General features: G+C 41.3%; 1 protein-coding gene across 3 annotated transcripts in view; it reads left to right on the forward strand.

Moving 5' to 3' along the window:
- Window positions 1-14,792, forward strand: part of specc1 (sperm antigen with calponin homology and coiled-coil domains 1) — an 86,951-nt gene that overhangs the window by 12,569 nt on the left and 59,590 nt on the right. For all 3 annotated transcript variants that reach the window (XM_034113317.1, XM_034113323.1, XM_034113309.1), the window contains 2 exons: window positions 3,414-3,598; window positions 4,568-4,700. In XM_034113317.1, coding sequence (XP_033969208.1) covers window positions 3,437-3,598; window positions 4,568-4,700 — 295 coding nt within the window. In that variant the 5' untranslated portion in view covers window positions 3,414-3,436. The remainder of the gene's footprint in view (window positions 1-3,413; window positions 3,599-4,567; window positions 4,701-14,792) is intronic.

The raw sequence follows: 14,792 nt of genomic DNA on the forward strand, positions 1-14,792 counted from the left end.
CTTATCGCCTTTCAGCAGTCCAGTCAAACATCAACTGTCAGAAATAAGTGGAGAAAGTCCTCCACCACTCTGTTCCTTGTTCAGCCTTTACATTCATCTTCCTGGTTTTGGAAGCAATATAATTAGGGCACATGACAACCCATTACTTATGACTGTGGTGACCACAAGTTATATTTGGTTTTCTAATTTAAAGCAAAATCCACATTTATCTTCTTGCCAGCCTTGTTCAAAACCACAATATCATCAACATCCATGTTTGTTTTGTCAGACCATGCAAGCTGTAGGCTAGTCCTATTCGTTAGCCGGCCCCCTTTCCTACTCTGGGCCCAGTGTTCAGTTGCTATGTGTTGCTATGTGTTGTTATTAGTTGCTATGTGTCGCTATTTTGTTTGTATCTATGTGTAGATATGTTTTTCACTTTATGGGATCTGCCAAGCTCTGTCAATAGTTTCTCAGTGCTACTGAGCTATTCAAACACATTTCAATTAAGTTATATGTATGGCTGCGTGGCATGAGAAAATAAATATAAATTCTATATTATAAACAACATGTATTCAGTTCTTCTTCGACTTTCATGATACTGCTTAAATACAACAAAAGGCTTGCTGAATTAAAACATTGAATTGAACATAAAAGGTATCATTACAAAATAATTACATTTGTAAAGGGCAGTTGACTACTGATACTGTGTTTCAACTAACTCATGAAATCTGAGTGCTATGTCGCAGTTAACATTGTGCTGACAATTTAAAACAATGATGTAGTGTGCAGCCCTTTTCCATGCAAATTAGAATCAATGCAAACATAGTCAGGAAGCTGGTGGTAACTGAAGCGTATTTATATCGGGTGAATGCTCACACTCTTTATTTTAGGATGCAATAAATGTTATGTTATGGAAAATAAATAAATGAAGTTCCTCTATACGTGGTCTAGGAAAATAAATGAGAACATTAGGTTACATCCAAGTGGCATACACTTCCCTTTCCTGTCTTAGTTGCCTCATCGGAGGCGGAGGTGCACTCCTGACAACACTTCTGACTCAGGCTGCCTCTTAACCCTCTGATCTATGAATCACCCTCAATAAGTACATGTTTCACAATGCGAAAATATGAAACTCATACATGCATTTTTGCATTATCTTTTGTGCATCAGACCTTGAGACATATATCTGTTACAAGAGATTAATAATTGATGTTGCTATGTGCGGCTGCAATTCATTCTTTGTAAATGTTCCCTAATTTTAGAATAAAACCCCCTGTCTGTCTCTCAAAGACATTTTGGTTTCTAACTAGGACATTGCAAAGTAAGTGGGACACAGTTCTGGCTCCTGAGGATCATGTCTCTGTAGAGGAATATATAGAGGTCATATTTGCAGAATTGAGTCTCGCAGTGGTCCACAGAACGGAAAAGCAAAGTAGATCAGACTAAACATATAAAGACTTTTACTTTATAGAAGGTTTGCATTTTTAAGGTCTGGGTTTACGTTTAATGTTTGTTTGTTACTCAGTTCCCTTTCATTTCAAAAATGAAATCAATATAACATCCACTGAGACATCCTCAATTTGGCCTCACTTCCTCATTTGGCCTTTCCCGAGATTAGAGCAGGCTGAGAGCATAGCAGTAAGTGGTGCTGCAGCTTTGTAAACTGATCTAGAGATGTAGGACATCCCATGAGGTGCTAGCCCAGCAGGCAGGCAGGAGATAGTCACAGGATCTCGCCTGCAGAGGTCTTAGTGTCATATGATGTTACAACATGTTCTCATGTGGGCAACAAACAAACTGTGTTCTCTATCAGATACGTCTCTAAGCAACCACAAACATTCTTTGATCAAATATATACGTAAAATGTACAAAATTAGAAGTTCTCTGTTTGGAACAACATGATCTGCACCAAATGAGGAGTTTCTATTATGTCTGTTGAATACTGTTTGGAGCACCATCAATACTTCATTTAGATATTTTACTTTGCTTACTGTGATTTGGATTTTCGACTAGCCCATATTGCCATTTTGATACCATTTTGATTAATTATAACATTATTTGTAGCACCGCCAACAATTGGTGTACACAGGTTTGTATTGTAGCATCAAATGACCTGCTCTCTGTTGTTCCGCTACACATTCAACATTTCAGTCACTGCAGCAAATACAAAAAGAATACAGTTTGGAGCACATGGGGAAACTGTCTTCCCTTACAGCCATGCACAGGGTTCACTCAATGTGGTGCTTGCAGAGACGAGAGGCTATCCCCATTAGCAGCCCTGTGCCGGGAGACTGACGATCAGGTTACCCCCTCCCTGATCAATGACTCAGCAAGTCATCTGGGATTCACAGAGCTCTTTACCAGTACTCACTCTCCTTGGTTAAGTGCCCTTCTACCTCCTTCCATTTCCTACAGTTTCTCTTTGCCCATTTCCTTTCTGCACATCTAATGCACACCTTCTAACAGCCTTTGTGACCACATCCTGCTGAAGCTGGACAAATTAAGCCATTACTGTTCTGCTTTTTAACCATATTCCTTACAGAAGAATGACTGTGGTTATGGTTGTAGTCACGTACTACTTGATCTGTGGAGATAGTGTTGGACTGTGCTGCTGAACAAATCGGGAGATAAGAGATGTTGTTCTCTCTCCTCCCTCCAGCAGGAAGTGGTTTAATGCCGTTGCTACTGGAATGACCTTAGCTTCCCTCAGAGGCAACGCTTGGCTGGTTTATTTTGGAACAGCCACAGCATACCACTAGGCAGTGCTAACATGGCTTCCTATTCACATAAAGCACTGCCTGTTATTCTGGGCTCCATCTTACATATTATGTTTTAGAGCTTCAGGAAGCAAGTTTTGATTCTGATCTATAGCCAGTGTATTATTCAAATCATGTTTTGCTCAAAAATATATTACATGATATCTGTAGTTTATATATTCTTCTGCAGCTGTGGTATTGCTCTTAAGCTCTATTCAACATGTATATTTTACACTCTTTGTGTTAATGTTTGGAACTAGCTTTCCTATCTTAGTCTGCCACACCATTGTAAAAGAGATCATTTCATTAAACACTTTCTTTAATTTATTTATGATATTATTGGCGCCTACTTAAAGATTTTTATATGTTCACTGACTTTCTTTATAACACTGCTTCTTATTTTTTTACAATGGATGTGTAGATACTTGTTGATTTACTTGTATTAACGTGTGCTTGCCTCTTTATTTATTATCTTAGTCTACTAGCAGTGTGCCTGCACATTTCCCTGCTGAGGGGACTAATAAAATGCTTCTGTGGCATAAACAGGGTTGGATAATGTGGTGCTTAAAGAAAGCAACCTTCAATGAGACAATACCAAGCATCAACTATACGTAAATACTTGAGGATGAAATGTAAAAGTTTGTTTGTCAACATTTTCCTCTGTTCTCTGGACAGGTGTGGTTAGCTGAAACGCAGCCATGATTAAATCGGGCGCCACCAAGGTGGGGCTGCCCAAGTCTGGACTCCAGGAGCGGACCAAGCAGAACTCCTTTGCTTCATCCTCCTCCACCACCACCTCCACAGCCATGAAGACCTCCAGATCGTCCAACACACTGGTCTCAGACCAGCGCCTCAGTAGGGTGAGTCACAAACACAACACAATCCTACACATAATATGTTGCATTGTTGGAGGAGCTCGGGACCTAAGATTTTCATTGCCATAACTACACTGTAGCTACTGTGCACATGATAATACAACCTTTGAATCTTGAATCCAGAGTTCACCTCCTGTTCTAAAGCATAGGTGCAGCCAGAGGTGGAGGAAGTACTCTGATCTTTTACTGAAGAAAAAGTGTTCCAAGTCAGAGTTATCATATGTTCCAAGTCAAAGTTCTGTATTTAGTACAAATGTATCTGCATCTAAATATACCATACAGTAACAACCAAAAGAAAAACTAGTGATAAATGAATGTGTCTGTGACAGGTAGTGAAGATGGAATTACTTTATATACTGCTGCTGGATGTGTTACCAAAAAACAATGGGTCAATGTTTATTAATTAGTTTAGTATATGTTGTATAAGCTAATAATCTGAAGCTATATACATATAGTAATTAAAGCTGTCAAATAAATGTGGTAGAGTAAAAGGTACAGTCTCGGTTTCCAAATGTAGTGGAATAGTAGTATAAAAAGCACACGTTGAAAATACTCAGGTAAATTCAAGTAACTTTAAAATTGTACTTAAGTACAGTACTTGAGTATGTATTTTATTGTAATCCGCCAAGATGCAGCACAAAGCCGTTTTGGATAACACCTCAGCAGTATGAATGCAAATGAAATGTAGGGAACATAACTTATTGAACTTACTATCTGCCCCACCATTTTGTATGATAATAATAATGGTCCAAAATGATGTCGTAATGCACTTTTTCAATTGAAAAATGAAAATGATACAAACTTGTTCTAAAAAAAACCTGTAATCTACCATAAAGGCACATGCTCATATCTTCACATAATGAATGAAGCAAATTGAATAGCTATTAAACATAATGTTAACATTAGTAGAGCTATATGGTTGATACTTAGAGGCTGTGCTGTTTGTGTCTCCAGATGAAAAGAGCCAGCAGTGACGATGCCTTGACGAAGCCGGCACTGGGAGCGGCCTCTGGCTCCAGGATGAAAAAGACTGTAACCACTGGAGCCATCTCAGATCTGCTGGAGGTCCGCCCTCGCAGCCTGTCAGGTAGGGGACTTCCTGTCTTATCAGATATCTTTAATGACCTCATTTTAGAGACTTGGTTTGATGTAAAAATGCCAAAAATCGGGAAGAGTGCTGCAATGCTCACACATTATGGATGTGACTCGTATCTGTGTCAGAGTTAGGAGATTATTATGGTTAACACTGCAGTATGAAAGTAATGCAACTGGCCACTAGAGGGCCACAGTTCACCATTAGACAGGTGGTAAATTTAGAGATTTTCCTCTTTCCCCTTTTTTTCCTTTTCTCTTGATTTGGTTGGCATTGATGAGATGCAGGTGGCTGAAGAGGACTAAGGTTCTCTGGGTTTTGGTCCAAAACTAAGAGACTGGAGGCATTCATGGTCTACTCCTCTCAAAACAACAGCTCAGCCACCCGATTAACACGCTATGTTTTTTATTACAAATGAGGAAAATGTACTTCTTTCTCTCCAAAAAGAGAAAAATTATGTTTTTTTTTTGGCTGGCCTTTTGGTGTTATTTTGCTTTATTCGGTGCTAGCCTTAAGCATTATGTAACATTTTCAAATGAGACGAGATTAGTGAGAATTCAATTTTTGTAATACTGTAGAGATGTAATTATGGGCAGTATTTCACAAGCCTATTTCTCAAGTAATGGCCGTATATATCCACATTTGAAAAGCAGCATTAAAATACAGTTACCATCTAAAGACGTGACGTCCACAATATCTTACCCATCACCCTCCAGCCCCCTTCCTGCTTAACACACGTGTATAAATGAACATTTATGGTATATTTTGAGATAATTTTCTTCAAAATATGGATGAAATATATCACATCCAGTGGTGAAATTATTTTCCAATTATTGCAATATTAGTCTCTATTAGTCAATATTAGGCTAACTGCGAAGTTGTAACAAGAATAACTTCAGCAACATCTCAAACAACATTAAACAGGCATACAGATATTTTATGGCTCTCGTGTTGCATGAGAAGACCAGAAGAAGGGTGTAAATAACTGACAGACTTGATGACTACGGCTTCTGCGTTGAACACATTGCTGTTGTTGTTTGGTCCATGCCATCCATGTACCGGTACATCTTTTATGAGTGAATCACACATTATCTTATTAACTCGCCACGTCACTGTACATTATTAATAGGATGCTTTATAAGCCTAAACACTTTTAAGTTGTTTTATTATCTGTTGAATGATGTTGGTATTGTACTTTGTATTAGCTAGGTGTGCCACTGGATAAACAGAGCAACTACAAATAGAGCTGATGGAAAAACATGTATTACATATAAGACTAATGTGGCTGTAGGTAATGACAGGGATTTGTTTGCAGTAATTAATGTTGTTCCCAACATGAGGGAGGTGGCTGTGTTTGCTTTTGGTGTCCAAACCACAGTTTGATGTGCACTAGTGAGAATTCTCCTTCAAAGGCTTGTGCTGTTGTGCTAAAGCAAAGATAATTGAATTCTACTTAACAAAGCCTCCAGTGGAGCTGAGAAACCGAGGCCAAGTGAGGCTCTGGGTCTTTCAAACACAATTAGGCTGTGGGTCCGTCCAGCTTTCAGTGAATTGGACTCTAATTACCCAAAGTTTGTCTTGTCCTCCTTAGCTGTTTTCACACCCAAGGACAAAACCAGATTCCCACTTGGTCTTCCCATATTACTCTTTGCTAGCCCCTTCATGGTCGTCAACCAAAGTTGAGGATAGGAATATTGTTAAATAATCTAATAATAATTAATAATTTAATTTGTATTAAAGTTGCAATTAACAACTTTCCAACTGTTGGTGTTTGATATTCATATGAACAAGCAGGACAATCTACATGTTCATATCGTATGCAAAATGTCTACCGCACAAACTGGCTATTGTAAGTAAGAAACAATCATAAAGATCACAATTTGAAGTAGAAACCCTGATCTCAGTGCTATGATAAAGGCAGACTGAAAGAAACACCTGGTAGTTTTAATACACAGGCAGGTTTGGTAAATGATGTAATGTTTTTTTAATATCTTTACCTCTTTGCCTCCTTTGTCAACAGGTCCTTTGCAAGGTAGTTTTTACAGTTAATTTCCCTTCTAGGGCGCTTGTGTCTCAGGCTTCTTTTAGAGCAGAAGGGACTAGCAGTAAAAGGCCATCCATGACTATGTGGGAGGAAATAAAATGTCTCCTGACTTTGTTCAGACTATAGAGTCTCTCTATGCTATTATTTTGTTACCTTCATAAGTATAGGCATACAGTAACTCAAGCTTTATCTGCTTCCTTTGTGTGCTCTAAGTGTAACCTTCATTTTCCTGGGAGACCATACCCTATCATAGATCAAATTGCATAGTGAAAGCGGAGCCTACAAACGTCAGTGGTGTCATTATTCTACATTTTACAATCAACATTTACTTTATAATGATCAGTTAAAGCAAAAGACATAGTCTATTGCCACTGTAAAGAAACTCATCTCTAAAGTAGAACAGAGTTGCTGTTATCATATTGATGATTTAAAATCCTCAAGCATGTAGAACTTCAAATAATTTTCCCGTAGGGGAAGCTGTTTTGTTCTGCACCTGCCACCTGTGCTGCGCTCTACATCAGTGCACGTCAAGAAGTATAACGACAGACAATGAATGGATACGTCTAACAGGTCTCAAAAATCTAAATAATCAGCAAGTGGAAAATCCTATCTGACACCTGAAAGAGCAGCAATGGTTAATCATGCATGCCGGCGGTGACAATCATCATTTAGCCTCCTATCATTTCTAAGCCACTGAGCATGAGAGTTCTGCTGAAATGTCCACAGAGAGGAAATGCCATGATTTGAATATAGATTGGGGTGATGATCTGTGGTATTTTAAACTCATTGAAGTTTTTATCTGAAAGTGTTTATATTTATTGATGTAGAAGGGAAAGTGTCTGAAGTAAAATCTGTTTTGGGTAAAGAGAAAATTCCCCGAAATCTGATTTGCATCATGGCATTTGGGCAAAATGCATATTCTCAAATACTGAGATTTCTTGTGTGATTGTCGAACCTCAGATTGAGGAGGAACAATGCGGATTCCGTCCTGGTCGTGGAACGACGGATCAGCTTTTTACTCTCGCAAGGATCCTGGAGGGGGCCTGGGAGTACGCTTATCCGGTCTACATGTGTTTTGTAGATTTGGAGAAGGCGTATGACCGGGTTCCCAGGGAGTTACTCTGGGAGGTGCTGCAGGAGTATGGGGTGGGGGGCCTCTACTCAGGGCCATCCAATCTCTGTACTCCCAAAGCGAGAGCTGTGTCCGGGTCCTCGGCAGTAAGTCGGACCCATTTCCGGTGAGGGTTGGCCTCCGCCAGGGCTGCGCTTTGTCACCAATCCTGTTTGTAATATACATGGATAGGATTTCAAGGCGTAGTCGGGGGGGAGGGGGTCTGCAGTTTGGTGGACTAAGGATTGCACCACTGCTTTTTGCAGATGATGTGGTTCTAATGGCTTCATCGGTCTGCGACCTTCAGCACTCACTGGATCGGTTCGCAACCGAGTGTGAAGCGGCAGGGATGAGGATCAGCACCTCCAAATCTGAGGCCATGGTTCTCAGCAGGAAACCGATGGACTGTCCACTCCAAGTAGGGAATGAGTCCTTACCCCAAGTGAAGGAGTTCAAGTATCTCGGGGTCTTGTTCTCGAGTGAGGGAACAATGGAGCGTGAGATGGGCCGGAGAATCGGAGCAGCGGGAGCGGTACTGCAGTCGCTTTACCGCACCGTTGTGACGAAAAGAGAGCTGAGCCAGAAGGCAAAGCTCTCTGTCTACCGGGCCATTTTCGTTCCTACCCTCACCTATGGTCATGAAGGATGGGTCATGACCGAAAGAACGAGATCGCGGATACAAGCGGCCGAGATGGGTTTTCTCCGCAGGGTGGCGGGCGTCTCCCTTAGGGATAAGGTGAGAAGTTCAGTCATCCGGGAGGGACTCGGAGTTGAACCACTCCTCCTTCGTGTCGAAAGGAGCCAGTTGAGGTGGTTCGGGCACCTAGTAAGGATGCCACCTGGGCGCCTCCCTAGAGAGGTGTTCCAGGCACGTCCAGCTGGGAGGAGACCGAGGGGTAGACCTAGGACCAGGTGGAGGGATTATATATCTTCGCTGGCCTGGGAGCGCCTTGGGATCCCCCAGTCAGAGCTGGTTGATGTGGCCAGGGAAAGGAAAGTTTGGGGCTCTCTGCTGGAACTGCTACCTCCGCGACCCGACCACGGATCAGCGGGAGAAGATGGATGGATGGATGTTGTCGTTATCATCAGTGTGGTCAGGTTTGTCTTAAACAAATGGGTTTCCCCCCCTTGTTGATATGTGACATTACTCTCATTTAAAAAGCAGTTGGGGCTTATTGGTCTCTCTAGCTACCTTTACATGATCGGGGAAAACGACTCTGTGCCATTCATTTCATTTCATTTCAAACCTTTATTTAACCAGATGGTCCCATTGAGATCATAGATCTCTTTTTCAAGGGAGACCTGCTTTCCTAAAAAGAGAGCCGTGCCCTTGGTGTGGCATATTACTCCAAATTGCCACTGAATGCTGTCCTTTGACCCTGGTTACCACTGTCCTTTCAGAGATAACAGTTGGATTTGACATAGCTATTTTTTCATGATATAAACCTGTGCAGCACTATTCATCTCATTGGCCGTATTCACTATGCTCTGCGCCCTGCCTGGTGGTGAGCTCAGAGAAAATCACGTGATGGCAGATTAAGGCCCACTGCAGCAGAACTCTCATATCCCTCAAGAAGTAATTGAGTTTTTCTCAGAGACCATTCCAGTTCATTTTGTGACTAGGCTGTGGACAGATGACAAGACCCTCCCTGAGTGGTAAAAACCTATTTTAACTTAAGGTAAATGTAAAGAGTATTAAGCGTTGTACTTTCATTTGCTGCTCGCAAATGATGCGTCTCTATTTGGTAACAGTTCGTCATCTTGTGTCAAAGTGTTATTGTACCCTCATCCCTACTGAAAATTATGCAAATCAATTGTAGGAATGAGGTCGGCAGTAGATGCATCATTTATTTTCTCAAGTTTGATTCAAACTGGGTCACACATGCCTAAGAATCTGTGATCTTATAAGATATATCAATTCTCGCGAGAATATGACGCCGCGGACGTTAACAACAACGCGACGTCGGAGCTCCGTAAAAACAGTGCAGCGCCCCTGTTACCCGGTTTAGACAAAACCCTGCTGACTAATACCACATTTTGTCAAATTTCTAATTGGGCAACAGTGCATTTTCCGGTCATAAAATGTATCTGTAATTTACATTTTGACTATGATATGATATAATATTTCGACAATACCTTCTTATCTCTAGTTCCAACCAAACATGAGCTATGCAGTAACAGGCTTTGTATAACAAATCGCAGATCTTACTGTAGATACTATTCTCACATAGTAAAATGCTTGTGTCTTTCTAGAAGAATTTAAAAGAACGCTGGAGCACAAACTAAAAAAGATTCAAGCAAAGTAGTTTAAGGCTTTTAAAAATGTAGCATTGTGGCACACATCTTCATGGGATACACACACACACACACACACACACACACACACACACACACACACACACACACACACACACACACACACACACACACACACACACACACACACACACACACACACACACACACACACACACACACACACACACACACACACACACACACAGTACTGACTCAGAAGGTCAGCCGACTGCCAGTCTGACCCCTCACAGCATGCCGTGCTAATGAGTCAAAACTGTTATTTTTGCTAATGGAGTCTTTCCCCCTTTCCCCCCTTGGCACTTAACTAACTCTGTCAGACAACGGGTTAAAACCCAGCCTCGTCCTGATGACTTATTTAAAACATTTCATCAATAATTCAGTAAAGCTTTCACTTGGAGAGTCCCTGTGGAGCGTGCGAGGAGAATAGACAGAAGGAGATAAGACTGTCCTGCTCTATAAATAAAACGCCCGAAGGGGACGACTGCAGGCCATAACTTTACAAATGGACATGTCATTGACAGGCGCTCACCTTCACCTGTCTCAAATCATTGACCCAACAAAGTTTGGGCGACTAAAGTTGGACATCAGTGTCTTTTAGTGAGTCTTTTTGACGTTTGATTCACTAATAAACACTTGACTCAACGGACATCACTTAAGGAAATGTAGCCGACTTTGCGCAGCACTTTTAGAAGCCACATATATGCAGTTCTACTTCCTAGGACCTTTTAAACAGACTTTGTGTGTAAAATGGACAGAGTTCCCTTTAAGACCCACATTTGTGTGACGTTTTCTGCTAATGTTGTTTGTGGCCTTAGATGATCTCAACCAAAAACAATGACTATCTTGGGAGATAGAAAAGAATGATATGATTTTTGTAAATATGTTTGTTCTAGAAATAAATAGACTTGAATTATACTGTAGAAGTATACTCATTGTGTTACATTTGAAGAATAGAAAATAGAATAAAAAAGTGCAATAATCATACTGAATTGTACTTGGACCTAAATGGGACCCATTCATTGGTTTGTATCTCTGCTGGACATCTACTCATATTTTCTTTTGCTCTATTTCTTGATTTATTATTTTCTCCCCTTGTGTTTGTTTGGAAAAATGTAAGATCCATTTTTGCCTTGAGGTAAAAATTGAGATGTTGAGTCTTTAACACAAGATTGAAGATTTGAAAAGCTGCCAGTGTCCGTGTTTCTGCCGCATACCGTCTTTCACCTGAGTGAAATGTCTCGGCACAATGTTGTCACATCATAAATCTCTCAGTGAGAAGACCAGAGTTAATGATCGGCATCAGCTTACAGTAGCTTTACAGCCTTCATTTTTCTGCCCTCCTACCCGTGAGGTACATTTGACTTGAGTATAAAAATAGAATAGTATCGTGTTATGTAAAACTGAGATCCAACTGCATCTCGTGTGCTTTTCCTGCTCTGAGGATTTACAAGACCAAATGTATTTTTGCTGTGTCATTCCCCCAATGGCCATCAGTCAGAAACAGGCGATTTCTTTCCGTTAGCCTCCAGCCTCTGCTGTATGAAAGGCCTGCTGTCAGTGAGTGATGGAGATAAAGTTTCTCCCTCATTGTTTGACATATGTGATGTCTGCCAGCCCCCCCAGATGGACGATGCCTTTCTATTCCCTATTAATTAGCTAACAGCTTGTCGTATTTCCCCATAGCAATAATGCAGAGTGAGGACTGATTATTACATTTCATTTAGGTGACGCTTTAATCCAAAGCAACTTACAAAAAGGGCATTCAACCATGAAGAAACACATTTATAAAGCAGGATTCCTGCAGGTGCAGTACATTAGCTTTTAATAGGCCAAACCATTGTGTGCGACTGCATTGGCTTTCAAATAAGCCACACCATTTCTGTGCTTCCTATAGAAGTGAATTTATTTTTATTTTATTGGTCAAGGTGTCAGAAAAGTCTGCAACGGGAGATGTGTAGACTTTCTGCTGTCTTGATATCAATGAGGGGCTTGTTGCAGTATTTTGTAGCCAGAATAGTTAGCAGGCGTGTTTTTGTTGAGGGTCCCACTTCCAGCCAGGGAGTAGCAAGAATGTACGATGCAAGTCTCAGTCCACCTTAGGTCGTGATATATCAAGCAAACATGTGCACTAGAACTACACAACTGCACAACTCAGACACCAGACTCAACATTTGGTCCCAGCGGGTGTCTGTCTGTCTGCCTGTCTGTGTCTGTCTGTCTGTCTGTCTGTCTGTCTGTCTGTCTGTCTGTCTGTCTGTCTGTGTCTGTCTGTCTGTCTGTCTGTCTGTCTGTCTGCCTGTCTGTCTGTGTCTGTCTGTCTGTCTGTCTGTCTGTCTGTCTGTCTGTCTGTCTGTCTGTCTGTCTGTCTGCCTGTCTGTGTCTGTCTGTCTGTCTGTCTGTCTGTCTGTCTGTCTGTCTGTCTGTCTGTCTGTGTCTGTCTGTCTGTCTGTCTGTCTGTCTGTCTGTCTGTCTGTCTGTCTGTCTGTCTGTCTGTCTGTCTGTCTGTCTGTCTGTCTGTCTGTCTGTCTGTCTGTCTGTCTGTCTGTCTGTCTGTCTGTCTGTCTGTCTGTCTGTCTGTCTGTCTGTCTGTCTGTCTGTCTGTCTGTCTGTCTGTCTGTCTGTCTGTCTGTCTGTCTGTCTGTCTGTCTGTCTGTCTGTCTGTCTGTCTGTCTGTCTGTCTGTCTGTCTGTTCTGTCTGTCTGTCTGTCTGTCTGTCTGTCTGTCTGTCTGTCTGTCTGTCTGCCTGTCTGTCTGTCTCTGTCTGTCTGTCTGTCTGTCTGTCTGTCTGTCTGTCTGTCTGTCTGTCTGTCTGTGTATGTCTGTCTGTTTCAGTGTTTAGGAGGCAGATGTATGGTTCTGCAGCTCCTCATATCTGTCAGATGAATTAATCAAACACGCCCCAATCCACAGGGAGGCCTCAGCCTGCATAAGCACTCAGCCATGACAGACATACACTGACACGAGCAGTACAAAACACACATGCATGTACACACAGAGGGACACACTCTCAGATATGCATGCAAAGTTACCCACACCTTTACCTTTTCTGACTAATACTGTCCTGTTCAAATAGGAATATTCAGAATAGTCAGTATATTCTGTACAGTATGATTATACTCTAGGCCGGGACTTCTTACTAAATTCAGAATAATATTTTCACATATTTAGCTTTGAACCAAATATTGCCCTTTGGATTCGATATTGAACTAGTCCATATTGCCCTTTGGATTCGATATTGAACTAGTCCATATTGCGTTTAGATAAAATTACTATTAATTGTGCAGCCATTTAATCACAAGTCTGTTTATTATGCATGAAGTGTAAAAATATAGTGGCAAGCGGTATTTGCTTTACTCCTACCCACTAGTGGCTCTCAAGGCTTTGATCACAGCCCGATTTTCACACTGCATCTACGCATTTGGCATCAACTCAGACATAAACACACCTCTGTTGACCAGAGTCTTGGCATCCAGTTTAAAATTCCTCTCTTGTAGAAGTGTATGACCCCAGCGAGTCCCCTAAAGACGCAGGACAGAGAGAAATGGTCTTGCCAGATCCTGAAAGAGGCCCACAGAGATGGACGCCCTGCGGTGAGGAGAACATTCTTAGCAGGATTAGAGGCATGTTTGTTTACCGACGTGGATGTGCTGCTCCGAGATGAGGAGAGGCGAGAATATTAAGGGAGCAAGAGGAAAATGTAGCAACAGTTAATGCAACATTCATAAGATATAAAAAGGCTTGGAGCCGGGTACAGTATTTCATCAAAGGGTTGAATATTCAACCTGACGTGGGCAGCATCATGCAGCAACCAAGACCTTTCTAACAGCTAGTGGAGCATTTTTTTTAAAATGCTATTCTGGTTTGAACTGCAGTGTTTCTTGAAATACATATTGAGCAAAAATGCAATGACCACTTTAAATGTCGACTGCTTTATGATTCTGCCTTTTGAATTTGATTTCCGTGGTGTTTTTCAACTGTGAACACGAAGGCAGCTCTGAGCTTATGCAACAGAGATGCCTACTCTCTAAAAATATCAGAGCTTATCTGTGTCAAGCATGGATTTCAACAATTGATGATGCAGTTGAGATGAATTTTGATTTGTGATAAATAGAACTTGGGTTATGCCCTTGACTGACACAGTGTTATGTTTGGACCATCACAAGATAATGTGTCATAGAGAAGTCTCATTGCGTCAATGTAAACTGGGGTCAGAAAAACTACTCAGTATGTTGTGAAAAAATTACAAAAATGTTTGTCTGCTAAAGATGCTGCTCTTTTGAACAGATTGTGCAGTTTGAATCCCTGATGTTTCATGTAACTGGGTAAAACTGACATATAAGAAGGGTTCATAATGGTTTCCTTTTTTTTTAATTCACAAAATCACAACGTTAAAGATTAGGGACGGAAAAAAGGGAGCAGTACAACAGAAAATGACAGGTCACTTTTCCTTCCAACTTAGTTCCTCCTTGTAGCTTCATAAATATTTAACACATACTTACATTGTGAATGAGAAAGGGCAAACAAACAAAACTAGCTCCACCAACTACACCCACAATCTCAGTCACATACACACTCCTGCTATTGTGCCATGCTGGGCGCGCTGTAGGGAAGG

Source organism: Trematomus bernacchii, unplaced genomic scaffold (assembly GCF_902827165.1).
Source record: "Trematomus bernacchii unplaced genomic scaffold, fTreBer1.1, whole genome shotgun sequence".
Lineage (NCBI taxonomy): Eukaryota > Metazoa > Chordata > Actinopteri > Perciformes > Nototheniidae > Trematomus > Trematomus bernacchii.